The sequence below is a fragment of the Eublepharis macularius genome, chromosome 15 (genome assembly GCF_028583425.1).
Source record: "Eublepharis macularius isolate TG4126 chromosome 15, MPM_Emac_v1.0, whole genome shotgun sequence".
In the NCBI taxonomy this organism is placed as follows: Eukaryota; Metazoa; Chordata; class Lepidosauria; order Squamata; family Eublepharidae; genus Eublepharis; species Eublepharis macularius.
In genome coordinates this window covers 49,912,050-49,930,569 of record NC_072804.1, presented here as the reverse complement: position 1 = coordinate 49,930,569, position 18,520 = coordinate 49,912,050, and the positions used below count along the sequence as shown (strand labels likewise).

The window sequence follows — 18,520 nt, the reverse complement described above, 5'->3', positions numbered from 1 at the left end:
ACTTTAGGACAATCTTTGGACAGCCCTCCCAAATCTTGCTACGTCAAAAAGAGGTAGTCACCTTATCTCCCCCCTAGGATTTATAGAAGCACCATTCCTTACTGCCCTGACCAGGATAGCCCAGTTCCGGCAAGCCTGAATTAATCAGATCTTGGAAGATAAATAGGGCTGGCCCTGATTAATGCTTGGACAGGAGACCATAAAAGAAACCCAGGGTCTCTGGAAAAAGACAGGCAATGGCAAACCATCTCAGAACATCTCTTGCCTTGAAAACCCCATGAGGGGTCGCTGTAAGTCAAGCTGCAGCTTGACAATACTTTCCACCAATTTTTTTTCATCCATTGGGCAGAGGCAATTGAAGATCCATCTCCAAAAGGCAGATGCCAACTGGTTGGTGACAGTCCTTGCCCCACCAGTTGCATTTCCTTAACCTTGAGCAATCAAGCTTTCGAGTGTTCCCCTTACCCAAATCTCGTATGGCAGAAGACAACAAATTCTGCTTTGGATCCAGAAAAAGAGACCAGCCTACCTTTGTCTTGTGTAGCACAGGGGATTTCTCAAGCTAAAACCCAAGAAGCCCCCTTCAATAGTCTCAGACAATACTGCTTGTATCATCCTATTGACAACTCAATACAGTGCTGGGGTCTGAATCTGGGGTGCAGCCCACAAACTATATGCTCTACCACCAAACATAAACCTGTCCAACCAGAAGTGAGCCTCTTTTGTGGCCTCAAGCATCCATGTAGTTCTTGGCCTGTTCCGATTTGGATGCTGGCCCTTCCAGTTTCCCATATAAACAGAGACTGATTCCGCACACGTTGGATAATGCACTTCCAATCCTCTTTAGAGATCATTTGGAACTGAATTTTTCGAGCGTGAAACAAAAAATCTACTTCCAAACGATAGCTAAAGTGCATTGAAAGTGCATTATCCAACATGTGCGTAGTCAGCCAATATGCAGACATCTACTTTGGAACTGTCAGAAAGCAGGCCTCACGTTCAGACGCGTCCCTCTCCCTGATCTTAACATCCCTTGAACAATTTTGCAGGTGCAACAGTCCATTTGCTGAAATTACAGTGGGCCAGCACCCACCAAAGCCGTTAACCAGCTTGGGAGCTGGATTAAATGGCCCCGTAAGCGATCTGTACACCCTTCCCAGGCTCTAACTTTGCTGCCTCTGCTCCAGCTATCTATCACTTATTCCTGCCCTCCCCGCACCCTGCAATTCAGTATGCACACGTGAAAATATTCCTTCTTCCATCAGGCTTATGAAAAACCCGATGTGGAACAGTTGCTTGGATGTAATAATGCAAAAAGCTTTCTGAAAACTGTAGAAAGGTCAGAAGCCTGAAAAGGGTGGAGTGGAGAGCACCGTTGAGGAGGGGCAGGAAAACAGAAGCACAGAAGTTGGGGAACAGAAGCAAGCACGTATTTAACTTACAAATAACATAACCACACTGGCACCAAGATAGCAGGATGACAAAATGCAATAATTTATTTATGTGAACACCACCTAAGACATCTCATTGTGGCAAGAGACACGCCCAACTCGGTCGGTCACAGAGCAGAAAAAGAAAGGGTCGAAGAGAGTGAAGAAGCTCCTTTTCCACAGAAGCTCACAGTGGGACAAAGATACGGGGGCAGGAGACCGTTAAGAGCAAAGCTGAATTGAAGGAAGCCCTGTGACAGCCGAGCTGCCATGCCTCTTCTCCACCATGCAGGTTGTTGGACATGGAAGGATCTCAATCGACTTCCTCGATGGTGGGGCCAGAGGAGCCCCCACCGCCGCCGGCTGGTCCCGCTCCTGGAAAGCCACCAGGCATTCCTCCGGGCATGCCCCCAGCACCTTGGTACAACTTGGTGATGATGGGGTTGCAGACATTCTGTAATTCCTTCTGCTGATGTTCATACTCGTCCTTCTCTGCCATCTGCGAGACGAGAGAGAGGCAGGCAACATGTTACAATATTCTCGGTCCGTGCAGCAGAATGGCCCCAGCTTTAGTTAGCAAAATGATACGTTGAAGTATCTGATGGGGCGTAGCGATTTATGGTTCAGCAGCATTTAAGAAGGGCATCAGGATTCCAGTGCCTTTAGAACTTGTACAAGGATCTTGGAGGAAGACAGAATCGTAAGAGTTGGAAGGGGCCATACAGACCTTCTAGTCCAACCCCCTGCCCAATGCAGGATGAGCGTAAAGCATCCCTGACCAATATTCATCCAGCCTCTTCTTGAAAACTGCCAGTGAAGGGGAGCTCACCACCTCCCTAGGCAGCTGATTCCACCTTTGAACTACTCTGACCATGAAAAAGGTTTTCCTAATATCCAGCCGGTGCCTTTCTGCATGTAATTTAAGCCCATTGTTTCCGGTCCTACCCTCTGCCGCCAACTGGAACAGCTCCTTGCTCCCCTCCAAATGACAGCCTTTCAAGTATTTAAGGAGAGCAATCATGTCCCCCCTCAATCTCCTCCAAACTAAACATTCCCAAGGCCCTCAGCCTTTCCTCGTAGGGCTCAGTCTCCAGACCCCGGATCATCCTCGTTGCTCTACTCTGCACCCTCTCGATTTTGATCACAACTCAACACCTGGACCAGTCTGAAAGTCCGCTCTCGTACCTGCCGTTGTGGCTTCAACTACAAGTCAGCAGAGCGTAAAATACAGCAAGAGATTCCTTCCCTTCTAAACCCTTACAAAAGACAGATGAATATTCTCTTACAAAAAGAAGTGAAGAAAGCCCTTTCATAAACACACGAGTCACAAATGCCACCACTTACTGGAGATATTTCCTCGGCTTATCTTATAAAATCTAATACTTTTACATAGTATGACCTGAATAGCCCAAGTTAGCCCATTCGTTGCACCTTGGAAGCTAAGCAGAGTCAGGCTTGGTTAACTCTTGGATGGGAGACCAAAGAAATGCCAGGTTGCCACGCCACCTCTGCTCATCTCTTGCCTTTGAAAACTCAATGGGGTTGTCGTTAGTTGCGACTTAATGGCAAATAAAGAAATAGTGGTATATTTATATACACAGAATTACCAGCATGTTTCATATTAACTGTCCTGGTTTCCCCTAAAGATTTCTGGGAATTGTAGTTTAGGGCACTGCCCTAAACTTTGTTCTTTTCACAAACTACAGTTCCCAGGATTCTTTGTGTGGAAGACATGACAGATCAAGGCACCGGATATACCCCATATCTGGAGCATTCACCATGTAAACAGTGCTAGAAAAAGACTGTTCTGCAATTTTGGTTTGCAAAGGTTTGACTGCCAATCCACACCTACAGGCAGCTTCATCTGTGGAGGACCAACACGTGTAGGGAGGCTGAATTTGACATGCTATAGTATGTTCCTTTCAATACAAGAACAGCTATTCTAGTCCGAGATCCCCAGGAAAAGCAGATATCATAACTCGGCCACTCTCTCCAGGGGAAACGCTGCTTCCAATCTGGCATTTGGATGGCTTTACTGCCCCCTACTGGAAAAGCAGGGTAACAAGACTTGCCATCAACTGGCCATCCCTACAAGACCAGCACTGAGTTAACACAGTTCCCCTTTCCTAGGAAATTATACAAACTTGGCAGAGAGGAGACGTAAGAACTTCCAATTTCTTCCCAAACTACAATTCCCAAGAAACTCTGGGGGAAAGCCATAATAATAAGAGTATACAGGGCTTCCTCTATGGGTGGATGGAAGGGACCTCTCCGTGTGACTACTTGCTAATAATAACAACATTTGATTTATATACCGCCCTTCAGGACAACTTAATGCCACTCAGAATGGTTTACAAAGTATGCTACTATTATCCCCACAACAAAACACCCTGTGAGGTGAGTGGGGCTGAGAGAGCTCCAGAGAACTGTGTCTAGCCCAAGGTCACCCAGCTGGCTTCAAGTGGAGGAGTAGGGAATCAAACCTGGCTCTCCAGATTAGAGTCCTGCTGCTCTTAACCACTACGCCAAACTGGCTCTCGATTTCACACACTGCTGCAGTAATTCCTTTTACAAATGTATTTTGTTTATTTACACCCCACCATTTCTCTCCAATGGGCACCCAAAGCAGCGTACATCCTTCTCCTCTCCAATTTATCCTTGCAGCAAGTGGAGCAATCTTTAACTCTACTGTTTATCCTGCCCTTCCTCCAAAGAGCACATTGCCCTTCCCCTTTTCCACTTTATCGTCACAACAATCCTGTGAGGGAGTTCAGACCTATAGCAAGTGAGGGGTTCATGGTCACCTTGAACTTCCAGGGCAAGTGGGAATTCAAACCTGGGTATCCCAGATCTTCGTCTCTGTCGTTTTAACCACTACAACACAGCGGGCCTCGAGGTGCTTTCTTTGCACAGAGGAAGAAATTTCTCAAGCTCCCATCCAGTACCACCCAAGGCCAGAGCTATCACTCTACCGTAATCTGCAGCAGTGCCACAGCTACAAGCACAAAACAGGAGCATACAGAGCCAACAACTGACTGTGATGTGCCATCATGTCATTTCCAATTTATGGCGACCCAATGAGCTACAAAACATCGTACCATCGATAGCCCTGCTGTTAATAAAGGAACGGCACAGCTTACTTTATTAAGTCAATCCATCCCATGTTGGGTCTTTTCCCATTTGTACAAGACAATTTGAAATGGTCCTAATCTTGACACCTTTTCCATTAAAAACACCCAACCAGGTAAGAGTCCCGGTGAGACTTCAATGTGCCTAGGAAGGGCTGGGCGCATCTGGCCCCTGAATTCCACCTCTGCACCCACCTGGTTCCTGTCAAGCCAAGCGATGACCTCGTTACACTTGTCCAGGATCTTCTGTTTGTCCTCTGGGGACAATTTGTCCTTCAGCTTCTCGTCCTCAGCCGTGCTCTTCATGTTGAAGGCCAGAGACTCCAAGGAGTTCTTGGCCGCAATCTTCTCCCTCTGGACTTCATCCTCGGCTTTGTACTGCTCCGCCTCCTGGACCATGCGCTCGATCTCCTCCTTGCTGAGGCGGCCTGCGGCAGGAAGAGCCAAATCAAACCCGAAGCACGTGGAAGCAGGACCACGCATGCACTAGTCAAGAGCAGCCAATGACTGCCCCATCTGCTCAGCCAACGACTGCCCGACTGCTCAGCCCCATCTGCAACTGTACCTTTATCGTTGGTGATTGTAATCTTGTTCTCCTTGCCAGTGCTCTTGTCCACCGCAGATACATTGAGAATACCGTTGGCATCGATGTCAAAGGTCACCTCGATCTGGGGGACGCCCCGAGGAGCGGGCGGGATCCCTGTTAACTCAAACTTGCCCAGCAAGTTGTTGTCTTTGGTCATAGCACGCTCTCCCTCGTACACCTGTGGGGGACACCAGCAGGTTAGAAAGCCCACAACAAAGTCAGCTGGAGATCTTGCTAGGGGCTGCCTATTTATTCTGAAAACTTGCCAACCTGTTTAAGTTGGTACAAAATTCTGCTTTCATTCTAATCCTTTGAGCTCTAGATTCTGGTTGTAGGCTGGTACAAAGTAAAGTTCAGAACCAAAGACACCAATAAGCATGTTAAGCTATAACAGAAGTCACACAATGGTGTGCAGGCTTTGGAGTTGTCCAAAATCCTTTTAAGCTGTATGATTTTTTTAAGAGGCAACAGGAAAACTTTTCAGGCCACTACCAAAAGGCAGTTTGTTCAGAACTATCACAGACTTTGATAAGGTGGCGCCAGGTGGGAACTGGTACACTTTCACCAAAACCTTCTGGGAAGAAGGAAAGTAGCAACCACCTGCTGAATAACATTTTATCTGACGCATTTCTACCCTGCCTTTCTCCTTTACAGAATCGGAAGGCCAGTGGTTAAACCGAGCTTCTCTCCAGCACAAAACCTGGATTTCACCAGCTGTATAAATACAGCCCTTGTTTTAGGCTGCCGGGACAAGCATCTTTCCATAGAATTCAACCTGAGTCCCACAGGTGAGACATTGGCTGATTCCGCACACGTTGGATAATGCACTTCCAATCCTCTTTATAGATCATTTGGAATGGATTTTTTCGTGTGCGGAACAAAAAATCCACCTCAAACAATTGATAAAGTGCATTGAAAGTGCATTATCCAACGTATGCGGAGTCAGCCATTGAGTGATTCCGCACACGTTGGATAATGCACTTCCAATCCCCTTTATAGATCATTTGGAACGAACTTTTTTGTGTGCGGAACAAAAAATCCACCTCAAATGATTGATAAAGTGCATTGAAAGTGCATTATCCAACGTGTGCGGAATTAGCCATTGGTTAGAATTCAGAGAGCATCATGTGCACGCTCAAGGTTGGATTCCATGGACCCCTTTCCACTAGTTTTATCACCCTTCCCTGAAGCAAGGAGCCTTTCCTTTGTGCCAGTGGCCTCTCTGTATCAGCGGAGGGCTCACTGCCCAGGTGAGAATCCAACTCAACAGTTTACAGCCCACTTACCTGGATGAGCACCCCGGGCTGGTTGTCCGAATACGTGGTGAAGGTCTGCGTTTGCTTAGTGGGGATGGTCGTATTGCGCTTGATCAGGGCCGTCATCACCCCGCCGGCCGTCTCGATGCCCAAGGACAAAGGTGTCACGTCCAGCAGGAGGAGGTCCTGCACGTTCTCAGACTTATCTCCACACAGGATGGCGGCCTGGACAGCTGGGAAAAGGGCCAGGCAAAAGGGTCAGGGGAAGGTTCACTCTGGACATCACCAAAAGCTGCACCCAGGTCGATGGTCCTGAAAAGCTGCCGCCTTCGTTTGCTCGAAGAGGGCAAGGAACAGGGAGGGAGGACGGTTCTTTCCAGTGGTTTAAAATTGGCCTCCACTAAGACAAAACCTGCACCCAAGTGAGTTTTTGCAGGAGAGCCTCTGATGGAGACTTCAATAAGGGGGAATCGGCTGGTTTCGGCACTGGAGACAGCCAGTACTGAAGACGCAAGGATTCCAAGCATTTGATACCGACTGTAAATAAAATGGAATCAGACTCTGCAGACACTTGACCCCTTTGGTGAAAGACGCCGTTAACCAAAGGTCTTCCCTGACCTTGCAATGGGGCACAGAAGAGCCAGTACAACCAATGGCTGGAAACTCGTAACAGGAGTTTTCCTGCCCTCTTGCAGAGTTCAAAAAGGCATTACTGCTCCTGCTAGATACTTCTAATTGCTTTTGCTTCTCGCAAACAGGTTTGTGCATCTAAAAAATGCAAAATATTTGACCAGACATGCCAGTGGAAATAGCCTCTAAGAGAGATGCCACTCTCAAACCACCTTCTACTCTATGAAGAGCGACTGCATCTAACTTAAACGAGCCAGCGGGAGGATGGAGAACAATGTTATAAAGGTGTTGGGCTGTCCTTGATGTAGCCTCTTTGTTCGTCAAATGCCCGTTATTACAACAATGCAAAGAAAATGGCAAAACCCATCTGTCGGGATGAGCACTGATGTATTGCAGTGATAAGAGCATCCCCGTTAGGATTTGGGAGGCCCACCGTCATCCCTGCTTGGCCACAAAACTCCCTAGGTGACTCCAAGTTAGTTGCTGTCTCTCAGCGTAACCTACCTCACAGGGCTGTTGTGATAAAATGGAGGAGGAGGACAGGATAAAAGTGTGCTTAAGTAGAAGTGACTGTGGGGCAACCAGTATATAGAATATTTCTCTCCAACCACCTTTTAATACTTGGGGAGTGGTTGGAGAGAAGCTATAGGCTGCCTCCAGCTAAGTCCTGCAGAAGTTCACACCTGTACAAGAAACGTGGCGCTGAACACTAGAAAGGGTAGCCCTTTTGAAGGTAACCACAGAAGCCATTTTGCCTTCATCTATGGATCATCACATCAGAGGGATGGGGCCTTCTGGGGCACCTTTTCAAGATACTCTATTAATCTGCATACTTCTCCTCTACTCCTGGTTCCAAACCCTCTGCTCAAGACAGCTCTTTACCTGCCCCGTAAGCCACCGCTTCGTCGGGGTTGATGCTCTTGTTCAGTTCCCTGCCGTTGAAGAAGTCCTGCAGCAGCTTCTGGATCTTGGGAATGCGGGTCGATCCTCCAACCAGGACAATGTCGTGCACCTGGGCCTTGTCTAGCTTAGCGTCACGCAAGGCCTTCTCCACGGGCTCCAGGGTGCCCCGGAAGAGGTCGGCGTTAAGTTCTTCAAAGCGGGCACGGGTGATGGAGGTGTAGAAGTCGATGCCCTCATAGAGGGAGTCGATCTCGATGGAGGCCTGGGTGGAGGAGCTGAGGGTGCGCTTGGCCCGCTCGCAGGCCGTGCGCAGCCGCCGGACCGCCCGCTTGTTGTCCGTGATGTCTTTCTTGTGCTTGCGCTTGAACTCGGCCACAAAGTGGTTCACCATACGGTTGTCGAAGTCCTCGCCGCCCAGGTGAGTGTCCCCGGCGGTTGACTTCACCTCAAAGATGCCATCTTCAATGGTCAGAATGGAGACATCAAAGGTACCACCACCCAGGTCAAAGATAAGGACATTGCGTTCACCACCAACCTGTAAAGGAAGTATCGGGCACTGTCAGGACTGCACCGTATTTCAGATAAACCATGCAACTTAAGTGTCTGTGCCATGCATGGAAGTTATTTCTATACTGGCATCAGTGTGTACAAATGTAGAGAGGCCAACAGAGGCAGATAGATCCCGGGCCTCAAGAAACATACAGTCTAGATGTAAATGAACATACTCCATCCAACATGTACCCATACAGTCCAGAATGGTAAGAGGAAATTCCTGCCATACTAGGTAACAAGCTTTGAGCTTGACTCAGCTATCATAAAAATTCTACGGCAAATCCGTTTTCACTCATATATGGAAGAGGATCAAGCCCCATTTTCTTCCTCACTTTTTTATCCAGCCCATAGGCAATGGCTGCAGCTGTGGGTTCGTTGATGATCCGAAGGACGTTGAGGCCCGCGATGGTGCCGGCGTCCTTCGTGGCTTGCCGCTGGGAGTCGTTGAAATAGGCCGGGACTGTAATGACAGCATTCGTAATACACTGTAGGAGGGAGAACAGGAGTCAGTACAAACCAAAGCTATTGTCATTCGGCTTCTGTAACCACGCCACTCCCCAAGATAGAAGGACAGATGACCTCGCGTTCTAGCTCTATCTGAAGATGTAAGCTGTGACTCAGGAAAGCTCATACCCTACCACAAATTTTGCGAGCTACTGGACCGTTGCTTTTTTCTACTGCTACGGACAGACTAACATGGCCACCCATCTCGATCTAGTACAAACCAAGGAAACTTTTCCTCGTGTTGCTTGGGAATTCTTACTTTGGGAATCCTCCTCTCTCAACAAATCCCTGTGACGTGCGCTTCTCTATCACCCTAGACCCCTCAACACCCTAGGGACACCTCCTCAGGACCACCTGCCACACATTCTCTTCCTTTAAGATCCTCATCTTCTCTATTTTTTAAATTTTATTTGAAAGGGAAAAAACCAGAAAACAGTAAAAACAGTAAACAACGGATAAAATAAGCAAAATATATAACTGTACATAAAGACAATAGAAACAGATTATTATACTACAAACTATTTCTCCTCTCCATCCCTTTACTTACACTCAACGTTTTACATTCAGAATTTAAAAAATGTTGGTCTACTTTAATATCTGGTTTTCTTAATTTTCATGGTTTTCTTAATTTTCAACTATGTAGTGAAGAAGTCTTTCCATTTTTTTCTGAAATGCTAAGATTGGTCTATTATGTATTATCTTGTCTTTAGCCTAACACCCAAAGTCTTGGCCTACTATAATTCAAGACAAGAGAAACCACAGGGTAAGATCACACAGCTCAATAAATAAGCATCTTACACGGTTTTCAGTGGTGTCAGACTCAAACAGCCCTTCACTACCCACCTTCCCTAAATAGGCCTCGGCAATTTCCTTCATCTTGGTGAGAACCATAGAGGAGATCTCTTCAGCATAGAAGGTCTTTGTCTCGCCTTTGTACTCCACTTGTACTTTGGGCCGACCTGCGTCGTTGATCACCTGGAAGGGCCAGTGCTTCATGTCCGAGTGGACCACGGGGTCATCGAAGCGGCGGCCGATCAGGCGCTTGGCATCTAGGAAGGAGAAAGATGGGATGGCGTCAGGGAAGGAGGTTCCTACTAGGATCAGTAAGAATCAGCAAGATGTCAACGTAGCACTGTGGTTACAGTGCTGGAGGATCAGAGTGCAAACTCTACACTCTGTGTGTGTTTCAGATGAAGAGCAAGATCCAAGGTCCAATAGCACCTTAAAGGCCATCCAATGGGAGATTTGACTCTCAAAAACTCATGCATTGGAAATCTAGTGGATCTTTAAGGTGCTATTTGATCCAGAGCTTGTTCTTTGACTGCAGACCAACATGGCTACCCACCTGAAATCTTCATGGTTTCAGACAGATAGCCATGCTGGTTTGCATCAAGAGCAAGAGTTGAGTCTAGCTGCACCTTAAGAGACCAATTAGATTTCCAGGGTATGAGCTCTGACTCTCAAAAGCTCATACCTTGGAAATCTAGTTGATCTCTAAGGTGCAACTGGTCTCAAATCTTACTTGATAATTTCAGGTCAGTAGCCCTGTTGGTCTGCTGCCAAAGAGCAAGATCTGGGAGCTTGACTCTTGAAAGCTCATACCTTGGAAATATAGTTGGTCTTTAAGGCGCCATTGAAAACGGATCTTGCTCTTACGCGGTGTGACAAAGGTCACCTAGTCCACCTCACGAAGTTGGCGCAACGACAAAAATGGTCACAGATCTCTGTGCTGCTACAAGGCAGATATCAGGGGTTGGAGATCATTGACATTAAATTTAACACAGAAGCTACCAGCCATGGTTGGTGTTGGATCCCAATGAAGAAATCTGTTTCTGAGCTGATACTTCAAACTGAGCAGGGAACACAGATTTCGGCATCCTTCTGGAAACCACAAGCTGGAGATCCATAATTAGATCCCACAATGATTATTTTTTACCTCAGAAAGCAGCTGGCAGGAAGACTCCCCCTATCATTTCTCCAAGACTCGCTCCCTCCGGCTGCTGTTAGCCCCCCAAAAGGGACAAAGCGAAAAAGGCATAAATTACCTTTCCCTACTTGGGCTAAAAGCAGCCATGGATGGGACAATTTAATCAGGGAAGTGGCGGGATGAAAGGGGGGGGGAAAGAATTTTTAAAACATCTGAGCTTCGGAAGCCTGTCTACAATATGTCTCGCCCCCGCTACTGTTTTTTGAGACTAAATTACACAATAGCTAAAGTCCAGTCAGAGTCTCGGCTTCAATGCCGTTTGGAAATTTCAGTTTCCCTCCCAATTTGCTCCTTGGCCCCAGTACAGAACCAGTTGCTGTTGGGTAACTATTAACCACCCAGGGGAGGAATAAAGCTGCCTCCTTTGCCAGCGAAATTCCAGTACTGTATTTCCCATCTAGGTGCCTCAGGCCGGAACGGATGAAATCGCCCCCTGGCGCTTTACCAAAGACGGTGTTGGTGGGGTTCATGGCCACTTGGTTCTTGGCAGCGTCACCGATGAGGCGCTCCGTGTCTGTGAAGGCGACGTAGCTGGGGGTGGTGCGGTTGCCCTGGTCGTTGGCGATGATCTCCACTTTGCCATGCTGGAAGACGCCCACGCAGGAGTAGGTGGTCCCAAGATCAATGCCGACAGCTGGACCCTTGGACATTTTGGCTGCAAAAGGAGACGTGAAATGTTCAGACGAGACCCAGAGTACGTTGTCGTTACCCGGTTCCATTCCCAAGCAGGAGGCGGCGTTCCACCACCCACCTGAACGAGCCGAAGAAAATTCAAAAGTAACTGTAACCTAAGCAGCCTCCCCAATCAATTTAAATACAATTAGAGAGGTTTTGAACAAGCAGTCTGACTTCCACACTTAAAAACATCTTAAGAAAACACATTCACACATGCCTTAATTTGTACAGCCAAGTAGCTATCATACTGTTTAAATTTCGTTTCGTTCTTCTCTACCAGTGCATTCCTATTTTATCATACTCTTCATTGCACAATAGTGCAATCTAGTTTTATTGCACTGCTTACTGTATGTATTATACTGATCTTAACTGCATTGTTTTTTTAAAAAAAATAATTCTGTACTTTGCCTCCAGAAAGGCAGAAGATTAATAATGCATTGCTGCCCTAGCAAAAAAGGTTAAAAAAAATTGCTGCAGTCTCAAAAAGCTTGAACTCCACCACAAAGAATAACAGCACCAATTACACCTCTTAAATTAAAAGCCAAGGTAGACTTTATATCTGATACAGCCAAGAACGCGCAATGTATAGCGTGCCACTATTTGCATCGCCGGTTGCCCCCTGCTGGAAGGTTTTGGGACAGCTGTTTGCAAGCTGCTGGAAAAAGCCAGATTTGTTCAATGCAACAGAACAAAAATTCCACCAGCTAGCCCAACCCAACAGCCAAAGGGGCTGGAACACAAGCGTGCCTGTATACAACAGCCCTGGAGGTAGGCTTTCCTCTGCTGATCCTAGAGGGATCACTAGGATAATCATTTGGATAATCATTTGTAGCAAAACAAAACAAAGCCAGTGGCACCTTCAAGACTTGCTATTTATCCCGGCAATAATTTCCCAGCGACAGGGCTCACTTCTTCAGATACTATAAAGAAACCATATTCCGTATTTTCATAGGGCAAAGTACCAAAAAAGGTGGCGAAGAGCTGGGTGCGTGTACAAAAAGAGGCTTAGCATGAATCAAACTTTCAAAAATCTTGTCACCCTGATCCTACTAAGGTCTCAAATGCCAGACGACAAGAATATCAAAAAGCGGAATGCAGGGTGAGCCAGGGAAAGCAAGAAAACAGAGCTGGCTTCAATATCAGTGCAAGTTTGAGAGAGTTCACCGTTGAAGACACAACTCAGAAACCCCAGCTTGGTGTATAGGGTTAGAATGGGACTAGGAGCTAGGAGACTCGAGTTCGAATCCCGGCTCTCCCATGGAAGCTTGCCGGGTGATACGTACTCAACCGACTCTACCTTACAGGGTTGTCGAGAAGATAAAATGGAATGTTGTAGCCACATTGGGGAGAAACGTAGGGTGTAAATGAATTAAGCAAACAACCCTCTTGTGCTTACTGCAACAGAATGGTGGACTGAGCCTTCCAGCGGGTTCCTGCTGTAAGAATGGGAGATCTGGAAATAACCCAGTTCAGACTCAAGGCCCTGCCCACCCAAGAAGCAAGGAGGATAATCCTGTGTGTAATCCTCTCTAACAGGTCAACACAACAGAATGTGCAAACTGAGACCACCCTGGCGGACAAAACGACGACATACACCTAGCAGGTGGGGTAACATAAGCCTGACACCCAACTACCAGCATATTGATCATTTACAAGGCAATGCATAGCCAACTCCCCAATTAAAAGAAATAAATCTTTTAAAAGCAGGAGAAGTGCATTGCCCCACAACTGTATGGGGTGGAATAGGAAAGGGATTTGCAATGGCCAGCTACAGTGTGGGAGGAGAGAGTCCTGGGAACAGCCAACCCATCCTCGATACATTAGCAATTGGAATGAACTCTGCGCATGCTCAGAGACTCTTCTCTAGCCCCCATGGTGCTACAAAACATAGCTCCAGCTCATGCAGGAGGGGAAGAAATCAGATTCTAGGACTGAATCCTTGGAAGGAGAGAAATGAAAACATTTGGAGCTGGATGCAGAAGGGAAAGGATGCAGAACTGGGGCGGGGGGAAGAAGAGTTGTGCCATCTCCCATACAAAAAGTGCCTTTTGCATTTGCTAGCACTGGTCTCACAGAACAAGCCCCACCCCAGATATATTTGTGCCAAGTTTTGTAGCTCTGCATCAGCTGAAATTAAGCCCCAGAGCTAGCTGATGCACAGGAGGGGGTGGGGTATCCTGTGGTTTAGAAATTTTTTTTGCAAAAAAAAAAGTGGCAAAGCGTTATATTCTCTGCTTCAGGGAGGGCATGCAGGAAATCCCCTGGCATAGAACAGTCTGATGGGCACAGCTGTTGCCCAAGATAAGAAGAGCCAGGCAGCCCCCACGCCCGACTTTGCCCATGTCAGGAACAGCCGCCACACAGAAAGGGGGCGGAGACAGCCTGTTGTGGGCGGAGTCCCTTGCTGAGCAGAGTCCGATGGCGTGCTTTTTTTTTTTTCACTCTTCCCCTCTACAGATTTTTCTAGAACTTCTGGGGAAGACTCCGGAGACTGCGGCGAGACTTGCAAACACTGCAGCAGGCACGCATGCAACTGTTGCTCTTGAACCCCAGCCCTCTCCGTTCCCATGGCTCACCCCCAACCACTAGACCCCACTCCCCCTAAAAAGGAGAACCCCTCTGCTTCCCCCAATGTTCCCAGATTCCAGCACCCCTGCTTGGAAAGCAAAGCAGAACTCCTTGCAAGGACAGTTCCTATCAGGAATGCCAGAGTTCATCTCCAGGACGTGCCATGGGGGAAAGGGTACCTCTGAGCCTAGGCAGAGTGTCTTTCCCTTATTATCTCATATCAGACAAGGGAAGAGAGGGGGGGGGGGTTCAATTCTGCAGCTTGCGGTACCTTTTGTTTTCAACGGTTTCAACGTTCACTCCCTCTCCAAATATTTTCTAAATTGCTGCTTCTATGGGGTGGGGAGGAATGTGTATTTAAATTCCCTCTCCTACTCTGAATGCTGTTTTTAAGGTAAAAATAAAGAGACATTCGAAAGGGTGGAAAGGTCCGGTTAGAAGGGAGGGTTGGGTTTTTTCCACTGGAGTTCAGCAGATTCCCCCCCCCCAAATTATGGAACCGCAAGGTGCTTTCCCAACATTAAAGGAGAGAACAAGATATAAGCCATTTTTTCTGCCCCGACATGTCAACTCTTCTGCTCCCCAAAAATGCAACCCCCCACACCCAAATGGGGGGGGGGTGATCTAGTTAAGCCAGAGCCCCCTCCTGAATGAAAGGGAAGCCACAGCTCCCCCCCCCACAACTGGTGAACTACACATGAATGGCGCTACCACCCCGTAGCTCTGCCCTGCGATGCCAGCTTTTTACCTGGACTTGGTCACTGAACTTTTAAGCCACAGTTTGTTGAGTAGAGATCAGCAGGGAAAAAAAAGCAACATTCCTCCCCATATCAGAAGGGCCGCCCCTTTCCCATTCCTCCACCACTAGTAGGCAAAGGAGCAAGAGGAGTTTCTGGTCAGTTGGCAACTCTGATGGGAACGACTTGAACGTACTAGGGGGAAAGGGAGGGAATAATCACCCTTTTTGCTTCCCAGACGGGCAGTGTGTGGGAAGAAATTTACCTCTCAGATTTGCAGGTATGCCACCTGTTCAACACTGCCCTTTTAAACTAGGGGAGGGGGTTGAATTATAGCAGGCATGCTCTTCTCGCTTCTTTGCTGGCCGCGGGTTAAACAGTAAAGCCACCCCGGCAAAAGGCCCCTTTGGAACGAATCGCCTGCCTTCTGCACTGTACGGCTGCCAACCTCCAGGTGAGGCCTGGAGATCTTCCAATGCTACAGAGGTCGGTTCCCCTGGAGCAAATGGCTGCTTTGGAGGGTAGACTCTATAGCATTATACTTGATGAAGTCCCTTCCCCAACCCCTTCCCTCTGCAAGCTCTACCACAGTTGGCAGCCTTTGGAAAGAAGCGCCTAGCCGAGGGTTTTCAAGGTAAATTGACCATCAGGAGGGTCGGAGTTAAAATCTTCCAAACTGAGAGCAAAGAAATGCAAACCTCCTGTATCGGGCAAGAAAGGGAGCCGCGAACCCAGGAGTCCGGGACTCGTGCTGTCTCTCTCCCCCTTCCCCTGGTTTAAAGCACACTCTACTCATTCATTGGCGCTTTCGCTCCCCGGCGTGCAAACGGTGCAGTCCTATGCAAACTTGCTCCAGTCTAAGCCCATTCACTTCCAGGGGCTCAGGCTGGGGCTGAGCTGAGAAAATCGCAGAGCCGAAGGTGCTTTACTCGAAAGTAAAGCCAAGCCACACCGAAGGCAAGGAGACGCGCTCCCGACGGCCGTACGCCTCCAGCACTCGAGCATATTCCCAAGCGTTCGGGTCTACTTTGAAGTAAACGTGTTTTGGAACGGGCTGCAGGTTGCACAAAACAAGAAAAAGGGTCCCCGCTTCCCAACGCTGCGGAGCAGAGGACATTCCCAAGACATTTCATCTCTTAAAGAGATGAACCCCATCCGAAGCGGCCATTCGTTTGCCAAGACCAGAGGTGCCGGGGCTCAGGCCCGTCCGATCCATCAAACCCCCCTCTTTGCTCCAAAAACGTTAATCCCATGCATCTGACGAACAGAACTGTGGATCTCGAAAGCTTATGCTACAGCAAAGTTGGTTAGTCTTAAAGGTGCTACTGGACTGTTTACTATTTTTCTTAATCCCAGGCATGGTTCTATGAAAAGTCCTCTGCGCTATGCTCAGAGGCACTCTTGCCATTCAACAACAAAGACTCCGGGATTTGAGACAGCACCATTCGGAGAGAGAAACCCGAAGCGGACGCTGCTCCTTCCCTCGAGAGACAGACAGAAGCCAATCTGCTCCAAACACCACCTCCCCGGCTCCCTCTCAAACAAAATGCTTGCAAACAGCGACGCAATTGCAACGCTCGCAACAACTACGCAGCAATCGCAACTTCGGAACTGCGCGTCTTCGTTGCATTTTTCCCTCCTCCCGTCGCCGAGCACGGTACCTTTTAGCTACTCGGCAGCCTCTTCCTTTCTCTCTATTTTGCACTGCGCCAAAAGGAAACAAAATCCTCCCCGCGCGTCAAAGCGAGCAAGCCCGACCCGTGCGCGCGTCTCCCCCGGACCTGTTCCCGCGCGCGCGCCTCTCCCGGGCTTTATACGCCTCCCACCCCACCCCACCCCTTCGGTGCATTTTTCCCCCTTTCCCGCTAAGGGCTTTGACACTTTGCAGAAGCTTCTCGATTTGGCAGGCTTCTCCCGGCCAATCCGGTTCCGGATTCGGTTTGTCAGTCAAAGGCGAAGGGGTGGAGTGATTCGGATCGCGGGGCGGGCTCGGGCGCCAGCTGTCGCCATTCGCCCCCGGGGGTGGTGCAAAGGAAGGTCTCGAACTTTCCAAAGAGAAGAGGGCGGGGAACGGGGGGGGGGGTGCATTGCCCTTTCCCCGTTTGCATTGCAATGGGTCTGACACCCGATCCTGGAGAAAAGCGGCTGGGGTCGCGTCATCCAAGTGTGATTTCAGCTTCTACTTTCTGCCCTGCTTGGAGAGGGGTATTTTTGGCAAAGCGGCAGATGGGGCACCCAAGGACAGGAAGGAGAAGCTGCCTCCACACCCAAGCGCTTGTCAAAAGTTGCCGTGCAATCCTATGCAGAGTTTCTGTGCTCTAAACCTATTGGTTTAGACTGGAGTAACTCTGCATCGGATTGCACTCTCTTGTTTGATGGGGTGAAAGCTGGCGCATGCAAAAATTAGTTTGCATTGGTTGTCGATGGGCGGGGTGCTGAGCAGAGTTGCAACAAGGAGTCTCTGCCCGAGCGGAGTGCAATCTAGAACTGGTTACGGGAAAAACTAGAGTAGCTCTAAGGCCGTTTGCCTGGAAGTAAGCACCCACTGAGTAACCTAGGACTTACTTCCGAGTAAGCCTTATTAGGATTGCGGGGGGGGGGACACAAAGGCTGAGCCTGGGGTGGGGGAGCAAGTGCTACTATAATAAAAGAGTGCCTCTGAACATGGGCAGAGTGCTTGTCCTTAGTTATCAGACCGGGTAAAGAGCCCCACTGGATCAGACACCTTATACAGCTAGTCTACCATCAAATTTCCCAACCCGAATGCCCACAGGCAGAAGCCAGAGTCTTCCAGCTGCTGTCTCCAACAAATGGCATTCAGTGGTACACTGCCTCTGAACATGGAGGCTCAATTTAATAATAATAATAAATTAGCGATTACAGACACTGACTAGGGAGACGGCTAATACAGGAGGGGATGCTGGGTTGCCAATCTTTTTATGGGCCCTTGCTCCTGTGCTTTTAACAGTTAATGACAGTCTGGGCCTATACTTAATTTGCATGCAAAAGGAAATCCGATTTCCACAGATCAGATTTCTCCTAAACCAGATTTTCTCCTAATTAGTTGGAAGCCATACTCTGTAGTAAACGTCATAAGCGTGCATGTAATGTTGGTCCGCTAATTATTTTTTTTAAAAAATCAGGGAAGGGGCCTGGAATATTCCTTAGGAGGCCCTGCCAGTGCTGCCCCCACCCACTTTATTGGCCTTGCGGTCTGGGTGTTGGTTGGTACTCACAGTGGAAGAAGCGGTTTTAAAGTGATTTTGCAGAGAAAACTTTCTGCCTCTCTTAATAGCCTCTTTATTGCTTCCCTTTTAGAGCTATGCAGGCGCCCGTTTTCTTTCGGAACTGCAACATCAGTTAAGAGCAATAATGGGTTTGGGAGGGGGGAGGCGAGTTGGCAGGGACTCCGTGAACGTTGCTGCAGAGATGTATCTGAGCTTGTACTTTTCCATCCTTGGATCATAACTACACGTCTTCCTTTCCTTGCCCAGGGCTGTCCTTGCCCTGAAGCAACATGGAGAAATTTCGGACAAGGTGATTCTAGGGGTACTCTTTTCAACA

General features: G+C 48.3%; 1 protein-coding gene across 1 annotated transcript; it reads right to left on the bottom strand.

Annotated features, from left to right (window-relative positions):
- Positions 1-1,472: 1,472 nt before the first annotated feature.
- Positions 1,473-16,759, bottom strand: LOC129342777 (heat shock cognate 71 kDa protein-like). Its single transcript, XM_054998664.1, has 9 exons — positions 16,618-16,759; positions 11,422-11,631; positions 9,833-10,038; positions 8,818-8,970; positions 7,913-8,468; positions 6,431-6,633; positions 5,124-5,322; positions 4,754-4,986; positions 1,473-1,929 (listed from the first exon to the last, which is right to left on the bottom strand). Exons 2-9 carry the CDS (start codon positions 11,624-11,626, stop codon positions 1,744-1,746), a joined length of 1,941 nt encoding a protein of 646 aa, XP_054854639.1. The 5' UTR covers positions 11,627-11,631; positions 16,618-16,759; the 3' UTR covers positions 1,473-1,743.
- Between the last annotated feature and the right edge of the window lie 1,761 nt (positions 16,760-18,520).

Excerpts from the sequence above, each read along its gene's own strand:
- LOC129342777 (XM_054998664.1), bottom strand. The coding sequence starts at position 11,626 with ATGTCCAAGGGTCCAGCTGTCGGCATTGATCTTGGGACCACCTACTCC. Across the intron at positions 10,039-11,421 it reads CCCCACCAACACCGTCTTTG|ATGCCAAGCGCCTGATCGGC; the intron begins GTAAAGCGCCAG and ends TCTCCTTCCTAG. Across the intron at positions 8,971-9,832 it reads CCGAGGCCTATTTAGGGAAG|TGTATTACGAATGCTGTCAT; the intron begins GTGGGTAGTGAA and ends TCCCTCCTACAG.